The 14,845-nt window shown below is 39.2% G+C and overlaps 1 protein-coding gene across 5 annotated transcripts in view; it reads left to right on the top strand.

The window, feature by feature from the left end:
• Positions 1-14,845, top strand: part of ATG5 (autophagy related 5) — a 67,646-nt gene that overhangs the window by 13,736 nt on the left and 39,065 nt on the right. For all 5 annotated transcript variants that reach the window (XM_051613173.1, XM_051613175.1, XM_051613177.1 and 2 more), the window contains exon 5: positions 3,373-3,535. In XM_051613173.1, coding sequence (XP_051469133.1) covers positions 3,373-3,535 — 163 coding nt within the window. The remainder of the gene's footprint in view (positions 1-3,372; positions 3,536-14,845) is intronic.

Raw genomic sequence — 14,845 nt, forward strand, 5'->3', positions numbered from 1 at the left:
TCAAGTCCACTGATAGCAATTAAACACAAATATATGGATGCTTTTCCTGCTGCTCCATGTGTTCCTTATGGTTTTAATGCCCTCTTATTGATGTAATTTGCTGTAGATTTAGTCTAATGCAACTAGACTATTGTAGTATAGACAGATGCTTTGTGAACTGGAGTGGATAGATAAAAATGGGTGGAAGAGAGTTATGAAACCAGAGCATTGAAGTTACCTGCCATGGTTTTGGAACAGTTCTATGTGAGAGGTCATTTAGTGCTCCTAAACGTTCTTCCAGAGACACTATAGTGTCTGTGCAGATGATACCTGCATCTTTATGAGCAAGTTGGTGCTGCTGTTGTCTACTAGTATGTAAAACAAAACCAGTACTACTGGAGCTTACTAAGAAAATCAGAGTCAACCCTTAGTGACTTTTGTTTCAGAGATACAGAACCCAAAGGGAATGACACATCACCAGTAAGACTACTTGAAATAAAGCTGCTTATGGAATCTGTTAACTTTCTGCAAATCTCATAGCTGTATAGCCAGAGGTGGCTACCAGCTTATTTGCAATTGTCTCTTTAGGGAACTGAATAGTTATTTACCTGCCATCACCCTTTCCTCAAGTAGGAAAGAGGGTAGAATTAAAAAAAACCCAAACAAACAAGTAACTGTAAATATTCTATATTTAAGAATAAAAGTTATTATTCTGTGCCCTAGTTTGTAAATCAGTGGACATGCCCTGTATTCTGTTCATAGTCTCATGTAGGTGAAACTATTTCATATGCCTCTTGCAGATGCAGCACTGCTGGTCTCCAAGTTATCACTTTCATGTTTAACTTCTTCAGCTTCTGCTTACAGTGCTGTGTAGAAGTGTGTTGGTGTTTTTCTTCTCAAGAAAAGAGTAGACACCACTGAGATTGTAGGATTGTTTTCCAGGCTTCCACAGTGTTATGCTTTAGAAGCTGGGAAAATGAATCATGCCACACCTTTGTACTAATCTGGCTAGATTCTTTCCACTGGCTTAGCTAGCTTTTACCAATTTTAAATACCTCCTTGCTGTTCTGCAGACCACACTGTGCATGTTCTCTGGAATGCATCCCAAGGGAAGTGACATTCCCTGTAATTTGAAATTCGTTGGGAGAAAGTTAACATGGAGATGCCTACTTATAGAAAGACAGAAATGTCAAAAAAAAGACACTGCAATTCAATATATTTTGACATCTGTGTAACAAAACAGTCATTGTAACAAAACTTGTTTTCATAAACTTCGCGTAAAACATCAGCTTTTAGCTGTGAAAGTCAGTTCCTAGGCTCCTGTGTTGCTTGACAGGAGGTACATTCCACTGCTCACCCTTTTTTGAGGGATAGCACTGTCTCATTTTGAATTCTTGCATGTAAAGAACTGCTTTGATCTTGAAGTATGCTACTTCTGACTGGTCTTTTCTTCTGGATTGCTTACCAGACTTTCCTTTTTCTATTTAAGCAGTTAAGTTAAACTTCTAAAAGTATTTTACAGGCCTTTACAGATGTCAGCTGGCAAGTAGCAATCCCAGTAATGTGTTCCATTCATCTTGGGCCCAATTATGCTGAGACACTCAGCTTTGTAGGGGAGAAAGGGAGTCAGGTCTGCCCTGGAAGAACTTTCTGTTCTGTCCTCTTTCATGTGTTTTTACTTGGCCATCCTCATGTAAGAAACAAACCTTAGCTCTGTCCTTAGATTTTAGTCAGCTCTGTATACATCAGACCTTAGTAACACAAGCACTCCCTTTTTGAGTGAAACACCAAACCATGTATGCTTTGGTGCAAAAGGTTTTACCAGTCTTCTCTTCCCTTTATGCACTCATTTTTGGAAGATACTCATCCTTTTGATCCACAGTTTCCAGAGTCTGGGTTCACTGTTGTAAGGAGGAATCAGGATGTGAAATTTCATTATTTAATTTCCACCTCTTTTCAATAACCTCATGAGGAGGAAACTATCATTCTTGTCCTCAGAGTTTCCTTCAGGTAAAGGCAATCCCCAGCTCCCTTTCATATTGCCGACTATTAGTGGTTCTTGGATATTTTGAGCTCCCATAGTCTGAAGCAGCCTTCACTATCTTTCCTGGTTTTATCTGGAGGAGGGAAGGCGTGGGTTTTTCCAGCATCATATTGCTCTTACTCTGAGATGTTAACTATATTGTAAAAGCCTTTGAAAAACACTGTCGTATGTACTTGTATTTTCAAAATGGTTCTGACAGTCCCTCACAAAGCCTTTTTTTAAATAGCCAATTTGAAATGGTTTAAGAGGAAAGGTCCTCATGAGGGAACAACAGATGAGAATTAAAGTATAGAAATATGTGGCAAGCTCTTGTTGTGAAAGGGGAGTACTAGTGATGCCACTCTTGTTTGGCTCTGGGATTTGCATTGTTCAGCCTAGTCATAAGCAACTGTGAAAAGAAATTTAATAAGGAGGAGATAAAATGCACTGGGTTTTTAAACCTTTGAGAACTCGTGACAATAAATTTGTGATATTGAATGCTTGTCTTGTAAAATGGCAAGTGACACTAAGTGTTAATAAAATAAAAATGAGAGAAAGAACAGCCCTGACTGTATACCTATACAGTGCTGAACTTATGATTAGTTAATTTCCAGATCAATCTTTTTTTGTACCTGAGCAAGATTTACTACTCTAATAATAAATGAATTAGGGAAGGAGTTGTCATTTAGTGGGGGGATATAGGAGGAGGAGTAACTGTGTGTCTGCAGTGCTGAATGCTGTGTGCCAGCTCTAGCCAAATAAGAGGGTTTAGCATCAGGCACACTGGCTGGCAACAGACAGATGTGTTAGGTGAAGTTGGGGCCGAGAAAGATTTCCAGAATCTCTAAGGAAAGATGCCTTTAAGTCACATAAATGCTGTAGCTCATGGATTTGGATGATGGTACTGGGAGGAAACATTTTTTTTTTTTTTAAAGGCCTGCAGAGAAATGGGTGCTGAACTGCCACTGAGAGTCAATAGGCATTGGGTGCTTGTCACTTTCTCCCCCTTTCCTCCTGTTCATTGCCAGAACTGAACATCTGCTTGAAAGAATATTAAACCTCTTCATTTCCTGAATTTTGGATGTAGGGGCCTAAATACATCCACTGTTATATTTAAATGTATTTATCGAGTTGAGACTGGGTGATTCAGAGTTAATTTGTATTTTTACAGAAAATTGTTTAACTTTTATTTTTCCTGAAATGTTTTTACTGTGAAAGTCACAGAGTGACTGTTACCTTCTTCCATAAGCAGAATATTCCCAAGTGCTTCTTTTGTATAAATATAAACCTGATTAAAATTATCATTTATTCTTTATCATCTAAGGTATGCGATGCATTTATTTCTCTTGATCCATCTTTTCTCTTCGTAGAATTTTCCAGAGAAGGATCTTCTACACTGCCATTCTAAGGATGTGATTGAAGCTCATTTTATGGCTTGTATAAAAGAAGCAGATGCTTTAAAGCACAAAAGTCAAGTCATCAATGAGATGCAAAAAAAGGATCATAAGCAACTGTGGATGGGACTACAGAATGGTAAATATCATGGATCAAGTAGTAATTATATTTAGGTCTAGCATGCTAATAAATAATTTCTTCACATTTTAGTTCTAGTACAGAATATAAAATGCCATTCTTACCCAGAGTTTTAGGCTAATGTTACAGAAAAGACCTATTTCTTCTAAGAAAATTCACCATTTATGTGACAATCCAAATGTGGTTGGTGTTATTCAAGGAACTAAATTGGGTCACGACTCTGTTTTAACACACCAAACCTAGTGTAACAACCCAAAATAAATAAATATTGACTAGTTTACTTCAGTGCAGCTGATGGTCTTTATTTGGGAGACACCTGGGGTGTAAGTGTTGTTCAGTATTAACTATCTTGCACTGTACTGTAAAAAAGGTTGTCTCCTCTAGTTGGTCCCTAAGGATTGTCAGTGATACTCAATACAGGTAAACTTTCAAAAAAGTTGCCCAGTAGATTAATAATTTTACTTTTCCCTCTGCCAAATTTAACTTTTTATTGCTGATATTCCCATGGCTTTCACAAAGATTTCTGCCTAGGTAAGTATGGACCTGAAAATGTCAGCAACAAGACCTTGGAAGCTGTGGAAGCCCCATCCCTGGCAGTGTTGAAGGGCAGGTTGGATGGGACTTGGAGCAACCTGGTCTGGTGGGAGGTGTCCCTGCCCATGCAGGGGGTTGGAACTAGATGGTCTCGAAGGTCCCTTCCAACCCAAACCATTCAATAAAAATAATTCAGAACAGGATGTTCTAAACAAAGTAGTGCTCTTACTTTGCATGGATGACATGAATCTATATTGCAGTGCAAAATAGAACTTGTTTTGGTTTTAGTGTCTCTTCTTTCTTATCATGGTTCCTAGAGGCCTATAAGTTGAAAAGCATTGTGAATATTTCAGGAACTGCTATCTGGAATGGGCAGTAATGTCACTTAAAATGAGTTTTCCTCATCTTCTGAAGCTCATTATATTATTTCTTGTATTTATTTTACAGAAGCTGTAAGCATGAAGATGTTTATTTTATGATGAGACACAAAATACTAAACAGTATTAACATTGTCCCCTGTGTTTATAAGGAAAATTGAATTAAACAAGAGAAGTTCTGAATTCAGGAAAGCTTGAGGCGTGTTTCTTTTAGACTCTGGGGTTCCAAATTAGTCTGGGTTTAATGTATTTATGAGTATGTGTGTTTTCTGATTTTCTTTTTCATTGTTTAGTGGTACTTTCTTTCATATTAAAGGTACTCCTGTAATGATTTTGGAGGTTGAATGCTTATTAGAATCTCTGGTTTCTATTTTTTTATTTCATTGAAGGAGAGTTAGAAATTGAGGTATTATCTTAATTTACCATATGAGTGGTAAGATCTTGAGGGATTCAGTACAAAATTTATCAGGTAAGAAATTGCTCTTTATCTGGTTCAAGTCAAAGCACTATTTGGGAGTTTCTATTCTGTATAGATATTGGCTATCAGACTGACTGACAATATATTAACATGATATATTAATATAATATATTGATAGTATATATTAATGTGATATATTAATAATATATTCAGTTTTGTGCATTAGCAGTAAATAAAGAGTTTTGATCCACAGGCAGCCAGAATTGGTATAAAAGTAGATGTTTCCTTAAAGCTTATGTTGTTACAAGTCAATTTAAAATGCCATTTTAATAATTCTGCCAAAAAAGTGTTCTGCTATAATAGCATTTGTCTTGCAAGCAGTTTAGCTCAAGAAAAGCAAAATGCTGTGCCAGCATAAGTTTTTCTGTTTCAAGAATTATGAGCTTCATTGCAAAAAAAACAATCCTGTCAGTCCCATTGCTGCATTGTTCCCAGTAGTGCACTTTATGTCCTTTTTTATTAATGCTTTTAAAAATTAAAACTGAGACCTCTACCATGAGTTATGATTGTAAAGAGTTATAATACTGGCAGAATTGTTGCCTACACAGTGAAATGGTGTGAATTAAGGTTCTTTTCTTAACCAGAAATTATAGAACCTCAATACCCTTAATAGGTAAGAGAACAGATAGGCAGTGTGTTCTTTCCATGCTCATCTTAGGCTCTTTTATTTCATTATTTGCCTGAGTACCTTCAGAATTTCATTGTTTTGCTTTATAATGTTAAGAACAGAGGTTGCCTAGCAAGGTTGATTTCAAGAAAGTTTCACTGCACTTAATGAGAAATTGCACCTGTGGGATCTGACACCGATATGAAAAGTTTAAACAATCTTTTGAATACTTTCAAATGCTAATTTTAATTTCCCAGCTCTTCATAAAAGAGAAACAAGAAAAGCTTGTGAAACCAAGAAAACTCTTTTTAAGCATGCAGTATCTTTCAGTATGTTTTTATAGACTTTTGTTTGAGATGTAATAATTTAAAACCTCTTTGTGAAACAGAATGAATGACCACAAAAAAGAAAAGAAAGTAGCATTTGTGATAACTGCCTTGTAAGTAATGATACATCTGCAGTCTTTTTTTTTTTTTCTGTGAAACTTCAAACAATTTTCTTCAGTTCTTAAAGATAGGAAGTGTTTGTTCAGTAAGTGACAGCAATGCTTACAGGATATGTATTACATTTTTTGAAAAAATATAATCTAATTTTGCTCGTTTTGAGAACTGTAACTGCCAATTACAAGTCTCATTTGGTTTAAATGTTTCTGCTAAAAGGGAGGTACTAGAACAGATAGCATGAGAAACTTCAGTTTTAGGGGAAGAGCTGTAAGAGTGAATTTGTGACAGAATCTTGTGCTGGTAACAGCTGGTAAATATTCATAACAAGCCTTATGTCCCTCCTCCCACCATTTCTCGTTTGTGTTAATCTGCTACCAACTCAGGAAGGTAAACATACTTTTCTGTCTATTGTTTGTGCTGTGGTTTTGCTTGTTCTTCATGCTTCAGTTAGCCATTTTTGGCCCACAAACCAGATATTTCTTAGCTAGAACACTTCTTTGGGACAGGTACATCTGTGTTGCCCTAATTTTGACCAGTGTCCTGGATGTCTGACAGTGGTAGGGAAGCAATAAAGGCAGGCTTGGTAGCTACACTGACCTCTGTTCCTTGGTAAGACTTGTTGAAACTCTTTGGTCAGAATTGATGGAATAGGAAGATAGGCTGAGGAAGTTGGGGTTGTTCAGACTAGAGAAGAGGAGGCTCCATGGTGACCTTATATCCAATATCTGAAGGGGCCCTACAAGAAAGCTGGGGTAGGGCTTCTTACATGGCTGTGTAGTGAGAGGGAAAGGGGCAATGGTTTGAAGCTTAAAGAGGGGAGATTCAGGTTGGACATGAGGAAAAAGTTCTTTCCTGTGAGGGTGGTGAGATGCTGGAACAGGTTGTCCAGGGAGGCTGTGGAAGCCCTCTCCCTGAAGGTGCTGAACAGGTTGGATGGGGCTCTGAGCAACCTGGGCTGGTGGGAGGTGTCCCTGCCCATGCAGGGTGTTGGAACTGGATGATCTTGAAGGTCCGTTCCAACCCAAACCATTCTATGATTCTGTGAATCTGTTACTACTCTTCCTTTAATAGTTTTATGGCCATTTTTATCATGGATAAAGGTGATTTTCAAGTGGGTGATTTTTTTTTCCTCTTGCTTTTTGTGTGGAAAAATAAAGGCTTTCAACTTAGAAACATTAAGACCTTGTGAGCAAACAAAATCTCAACTGCTTTTAGAGGGAGAGCTGTATTTTTTTGCATAGCTCAAAGAATTAATATCTATATTGATTCTGGTAAAGGAGGGGTTTTAGATATAACACATCTGCTTTTCATCAGTTGTGGGGAAACATAAGCAACCATGCCCTAAAATTTTCACAGGGATCCTTTATAACCAGTGAAGACTAGACTTGGTATTTCTGATGCATGAGTGGGGGAAATAAACAGTAAAAACTCGTGGCTGTTTTTAAACCTTCTTTATATCTTATAAAATATAATGAAGTCATTATTTTACTGAAAACATTATGGAAAAAGAATTTAATATTCATACTGTAGGACTTAACCAAAAGTTGGCCACATTGAAGTGTTCTTATTAAAGGAGAAGAATCCTGCAAACATTCAGAGCATGCAATATTTTCTTTTAATTCATGTGATCTCTTTCTTGTCTTACTGACAGAATCAGGTCTGTGTTTTCTTGCACTTCTTTCTAAATGGTATCTAAACCAGTCCTGGGTTTTTGAGGGGCAGAAGTTGTGGTTTTTTCTGGGTTATCACATTCCTGTTTCAAAATGCTTGAACTGCCAAAAAGAAACAGTGCGATAAATACCAGCATTTCCTTTCTGCTGTGTACACATGGCCCACTCAGGTTTACTCTGTGTTTCTCCTCTTTGTAGGGAACTGGTGGAAGCAATGCTGTTCTTTACTTCAGTCTGAGATTCTGCAGCTAAGATAGCATGTCATATACACCAAAGACTGGGATTGATGATATTACAGAACCCAGGGGGGTGCAGTGTAGACATTCCAGCAGCTCTGCACAAAGTCAGCCCAGTGCTGTTTGGGTGCTGAGCTAGGGCTGGGGTCAGACAGGCTGGACCTGCAGAATTCATTGGATGCATCAGAGCAGGCCTTCCCAGGGATTATTTTCTTATGATGGTGGTTTTTGTTTGGGGTTCAGTTGGTTGTGTGTTTATTTTTTTTTTTCTTATAATGGATTGTGACCTAGAGTTTACTGGTTTGTTACCCAGTGTTCACATGGGTGCAGTATTATGATTCCCAGCCGTCCTCCTCCCTCAACTGGCTTTTGCCCTGTTGCTCTTCTGTGCTGGCCTGGTGCCTGCCTGTGTAGCTGCCCTCTGTGGCAGTGCAAAGGGGGAGAACTGATGGCAGCCTGAATTCCTCTCTTGGCCTCCTCTGCCTCCCTCCCAAGGAGAGGCAGAGCAGAGCTGCTGTATTTTGTGAGGCCATGAGGATGGGTGGGTCTCAAAGGAGGGCATGAACTCCATGCACTAGGGCAGAAAATGCAGGAAAGCAAAAGGTAACCCAACAGGAGGTTGTCTAGAGACAGGTAGACGGAGATAGAGATGCTCTCTGGTGTCCTCACCATCTTGTGTTGGACATCCATGCATCTCATGAAAACTGTTAAACTTTGAGGGACCAGGCTTGGAGGTCTCTGCATCTCTGGCAATCTGCCCACTATATAATCTATTCATATGTATTGGAAAGCTTGAGTGTATCTGCCTGTTGCAGTTTCAAGGGCTTTGTTCTGTCCTCTGTTTGACTCCCTTCCTCCTGGAATATTTCTTCAGAAGTACAGCTACCTTCCAGACTTCCTACTGATGCAAGTGTGTCTTTAATCTTCAGCCCAAATGAGCAGCTTCTCTACCCCTGTCTTCTGTAGTTTGTTCAGATCCAAGGGAGACTTGGATTCAGACTCAGAGAATCTTTGACTTATTTCTCTGAATCTATTTGATTTAGCTGTAAGTGATGCAGAACTTTTTTTTTTTTTTCCTTCCCCCTCAAAACATGTAATTTCCTGAAAGATATGTGAGGTCTAACTAAATTTCAAAGTAAACTATCTCTTAAAAATGGACTTAATTATTTTTTTAATTAACTTTGATTAGTTGTTGGGGAGTTTCTGCTTTGCAATTTGAAATGCTTCTAAGTTACTTTCTGCTAGTCAATTCCTGAACTGGACAGATGCAGGAATATAAAGATTCCTTGACTTTAAAGCTGTATTTTAGAAACAGTATAGAACAGGGAAAGCAAAGTAGGTGAGAGAGTTACCAGAGAAATGCAGCTCTGTTTTCATTATATAAACAGAGAAGATTAACAGTGGCAAAAAAGGTATTAAAGTATCCAGGGTCTCTAGATTTGGACAAGAGAACTTTCACTTAGGGAAGTCTGTTACAAGCCTTGCTGCTTTATTCCTACACAAGCTGTGGGTTATGTTTTTCAAAAATGGAGAACACATTTTTGTTTAATGGTCATCAGAGTTTTCTTTTCAGCCTCAGTGACAATGCAACTGAGGTCACCTGCATTTAGGCTACACAGAAAGCTTACATTATGTAGGAGGTATGGGTTTTCCTATTTAATAAAGGGAAGAAAGTAGTCCATCTTGCTGATTTTCATCCCCTGAACCTGTTCCAGATAAATTGATGACTTAGAACTGAAGGAATGTGGTGTTAAGGCAACAGTGTACTTAAAGTGAAACTTCTGTTTTGTGAGTACATTTAATACGTGAAAATAACGTTGGCAAGAAATGGCTCCTTTGTGTATATTTGTGTCTGTTTAGCCCATATCTGGGGCTAGACTGAAGCAGCTTGCTCTCTAACCCATTGACTGCCCTTCCCAGGCAGGAATGGGAGTCAGGAAGAGGAGAAAAGCCCTGTGGGTTGAGACAGAAACAGATTTAACGAAATCTCAAATCTAACACCAATGTGCATATATAAGCTTATACTCAGCCCAGGCCTCAAGAGTAGCAGAGGGAAGTGGCAAATGAAGAGGGAGAAGCCCCAGGAAATGGAACTGCCCATCCTCAACACACCTCCCCCTTTATAATGAGCCTGAGGTAAGTGGTGTGAGATACCCCTCTTAGTCCCCTTGGGATAGCTGCCTTGACTTAACCTCCCAGTTGACTTGGGGCTACTGCTGGCCTGCCCTCCATGGCTGGCCTCTGATCCTGTCCCAGTGAAACCAGAACACCATTAAAAGAGATCAGGAAGGAAAGGCCTCTTTGGATCTGATAGATAATCTGAAGAGTGAAGTGCTGCTTTGTGACACAGTTTTCAAAGTGTCCTGTTCACCTGCAAAATTTGAGCAATATGCTTTTATTCATCTTCAGAACACTACTTTGCTATGAAAACTAATGGATAAATTACAGCATAAAAGTGAATGTGTTAAATACAGTGATCTCAGACCTAACTGTACAATATTAGGGAAGGGATCCCCCTTTTTTCTCAAGCTGCACCCATAGCTCAATTTACAGTGTGGCTTACGAGTTAATTGTTTTTTTAACTAGAATTTTCAACTAAGTACACATTATGAAGTTTCTCCTGATTGTTCTCTGGTTTTAAACACTGCCATTGAAAATTGTTATAATGCATGTAGGCAAGCAGAGTTGAATTGATTTAATTAATTTATTTGCTTATAGTACTAACAAGGGAGTGACAAACCTAGGTAACCAACCCTAAGGCCCATACCACTGTACTTGGCTATTATTAGTACTTGAGCTACTTAGCACAGTGTTTACTCTTGTGATGATATCATGTCTTATTTAGCATGGCCAGACCAAGTAAAGCCTATTTGCTTTTTAATTTCAAATTATACAATCTCTAACCTGCCAGCTGAATGCCCATTTGGAGGGTATTCAAGGTTAACAGGCACATCAAGCAGTCTGTACACAATGACTACAATGAGTGTTGTGTAATTACTAGGCAAAATTCTGACTACTTCAGATATGGACATTCATGTTGAATGTTGTTACTTTGCTATCTATGACGTAAATAATATGTCCACATAATTATGTAGCTGGCTTCTGTCACAGATGTCAGGACAGTTCTAAGGTCCTGTGTATCCATATCTGGTTCAGTAACAAATTGGTAGAAAATATACTTGCTTTAATGTTAAGAAAATAGATTTTGAGTCTTTGACTTGCAGTTGTGGCTCTCTGTACAGTACATCTTACTTGGTTTTATGTATGTGATGGATTAAACCCTTAAGTTTGTTTATGACTAAAAGAAAACATTGGTGGGAGTGGTTCCTAGACTGGAGGGCAGATCTGCCATTCAGTGGGACAGTGATGAGCTGGAGCAGAAGGCAAGCAGGAGCCTCTTGGAGCTCACAGACACAAGTGCAAAGTCCTGCACCAGTGAAGGAAAACCATATCAGAGCAGGCTAGGGACTGACTGGGAAGCAGCTTTGTGGAAGTGGGTGATGGTGAGCAACAAGCTGAATGAAAAGTCCGTTGTGTGGTGTTGCAGAAATGAGTCATGGACTCATAGAATGGTTTGGATCGGAAGGGACAGAATCACAGAATTTTTGGAGTTTGAAGGGACCTTCAAGATCATCAAGTTCCAACCCCCCTGCATGGGCAGGGACACCTCCCACCAGCCCAGGTTGCTCCAAGCCCCATCCAACCTGCCCTTCAACACTGCCAGGGATGGGGCAGCCACAGCTTCCCTGGGCAACCTGGGCCAGGGTCTCACCACCCTCACACTCCAGAATTTCCTCCTCATGTCTCACCTCAATCTCCCCTCCTCCAGTTTTCATCCATTCCCCCTTGTCCTCTCCCTCCCTGCCCTTGTCCCAAGCCCCTCCCCAGCTTTCCTGGAGCCCCTTCAGGCACTGGAAGGTGCTCTAAGGTCTCCCTGGAGCCTTCTCTTCTCCAGGCTGAACACCCCAACTCTCCCAGCCTGTCTCCAGAGCAGAGCTGCTCCAGCCCTTGGATCATCTCTGTGGCCTCCTCTGGACTCTCTCCAACAGCTCCAAGTCCTTCCTGTGTTGGGGGCTCTGAGAGCTGGGCACAGGGCTCCAGGTGGAGTCTCATGAGAGCCGTTTAAAAGGGGAGAATCACCTCTCTTGACCTGCTGGCCATCAGTGTCAAGTACCAAAACAAAATACTTCCTTGTTATTAAGATATTTCTGTTTGCTAGGCTTAACGTTTGGAGTGGGTCTTCCTAATTATTTTGCCCACTGTTCTACGGTGGGAACTCACTTCTAACTGGTCATACGCTGTGATCACTGTGTCTTATTTTAAATTACTTGTAGATGCAGTTTCTCATTCTGTGCTAATTGGCCATATCCTTTCTGTATGCTGATCTAGTGCTCTGCTGCATTGGAACACCCAATGATTGCAAGGACTTGGGCAGTGCCCTTTACCCTCTCAGTGACCCGTCCAAGTTACCATTTTTATAGAGTCAGGTGGGTGGCAGGGACACATCTAACATCAAGAACCATGCAATATTTCAAGTTGCTTGAAGTGTGACAGCACTTGAGGTTCAGAGACACAAATGAAACTAATTCTTCTGGTGGTCTGAAGAACGTTTCCCCCAGATCTCAGCCTGAGAAAGGGGCCCAGCCTTAAAAATTTCAGCCTGGACTAATCCTTAATTAGCGCTGTGTAATAGTAAAAGGTTCAGCAGTTACTATCTATTAACAACAAGCTGTGACTGGAGGTAATAACTTTTTAATGTGAGAGTTATGAATTTGGATTCATTTCAGAGATCACTGTAGTATCTCTAGTTGTTCTTAAATGGTGGAAATTACAATTCTCAAAGTGCTTTCTTGCAACAATCTTTTAAAAACTGTTTTGAAGGACACTTTAAAAACATGAACAATTTCAGTGATAAATTTTTGAACATTAAATGCACAATATGACATGCTCCACTTATTGATTTATGCTTACTGCTTAATTTGTTGCTTAATTTGTATATTGAGATTGTTATGGATGATGGTAAGTCATTGTAATTTTGCCAACTCTTATTATTTCTGTATATGTAAATATATAATATTCAAAGCTGTCTTTAGATTCTGTGCATCTCTATAGTACTGAAGGCTAACATCTATGTCTGGTACTTGGGCATGCAGTGACTGCTTTTCTGATAACTGAATATTTATTAATATAAATGACATAGCTGAGAAATGTCTTGTTTTTCCACTGGATCTTTCCCCCATTATTTGGTTATTAGCTTTCTGACCTCTGCCTTAAAATACAGGGAGAAAAGTTTTTATAATTCACTTCAAGCAAAGTTATATAGCAACCGTTTCATCTCATTTTAATAAATGTATTTAGTGGAGTCATCTGAAACTTAGATACTGTCACTGATCTCACTTCTGTTTGAGTCTTACTGCCATTCATTTAAATATTAATATTCAGCTATGAGCACCTGCCCCTTGTAAGCCCTGTTTTTTGCTAATACAGAAACTCTTTAACACGTTGGTCAAGCACTTTCTTAAAAACAGATGTATTGTGGAAAACAAAATTAATCAGATTTGACTGTTACAGGATTTTAGATACCACGTGGACTATCTAAGGGAGGGAGATGGGTGTGTGAAGTGCTTTTGCTGATAGGTAGAGGGCTCTTCCCTGTTTACTGGCTTGATGAGAGCTCAGTTTTGTTTTGATTGTCCCACTTCTGGCCAGCACCTTCTGTCTTTAAGTCCTGTCTAGCCAAAGCACTAATTAGCTCTTAGAGCTTGTAGTAGCATTAATAGCTTCTTTAAGTCTATTTTGCATGAACAGGAGGTACTGAAGCACAAAAATGGGAGAATGAAGAGTTGTTTCCCTAATATTTTCAAGGGGATTGAGCGGGCAGAGGGTGGTTCTCGTGTGACGGGTGTTGGGAGGTGTTGGGTTTTTTGTTTATTTTAAGCTTTGGATCTTAACAGTTCTGCAAAAGCAGTTATTTTTGGATTTTGTATTTTGGAGCTTTAGGATTCTGGTATTCAGCCAACGCTCCTTATGCTAATAAAAGCTCTTGCCAGGCCATACATAGCTGTATGCAAACTGGATACCCTTTCCCTGCTGCTTGCTTTAAAAATTTGTGTTCATTTTCTTCCACCCAACTCAATTGCCTGTAGTAAAAATACTGTATCCATGGAAAGATTTATGGAGAACAGCAGTGTAAGATTATGAAGGTTAGTTAGCCTAGATGTCTTCAGACAGTGCTGTACACAGGGTGGAGACGTGTCTTAAGATGTTTCTCTCCATTATGTCTAACTGATTTACTAGGAGGCTTTTCATTCCCCAGGATATGAGGTGGATTGACAGGACATACTTGATTACAAAGTGCAACAAGTTTGCCATTCAGCTGTTGCACATTTATTGCTGTTACACTTAGAAACTAGAGAAACTATCAGAATTTTAAACATCTTGATAAAACAGTAGATTATCTGAGTATTCAGAGAATAATCTGAGAAGTATAAATTTGTAAGTTTACCTGCCTTAAATAAGGTTGCCTGCTTCATTTTCTGGGAGGTGAGGAAGCTGGAATGAAGAACAGAAGTGAGTTAGCAGTACATTACTGCAGTTCATCTTTTTTGTCCTTCAAAGATTCATTTGTCATATATGCCACAAGGCACAACATACTTAAGCTTCTACCATAAATGTGTTGCTTGTTCAGAATTTCTTGTTCTTCTGATCCATAAGATGTGCTGCTCATCTCTATTGAATTTTGATGACAGTAAGTTGTTCTACCCAGCTTTCCTGGTTACTGTAATATAAGCTTTAAACAAGTATATGAAATCACTGTTTGGTTTGGTTTTATTCAGGTAGGATATCTTAAATAAGGAATCTACATATTTGCAGAGTCTGCTTAAGCTCACTAGTTTCAGTAGGTCTTGATTGTTTTGGTTTGTGTATCACCACCATGATGTGTGTATCACCAGACTCTTACCACT

This window comes from Apus apus, chromosome 3 (assembly GCF_020740795.1).
Source record: "Apus apus isolate bApuApu2 chromosome 3, bApuApu2.pri.cur, whole genome shotgun sequence".
NCBI lineage: Eukaryota > Metazoa > Chordata > Aves > Apodiformes > Apodidae > Apus > Apus apus.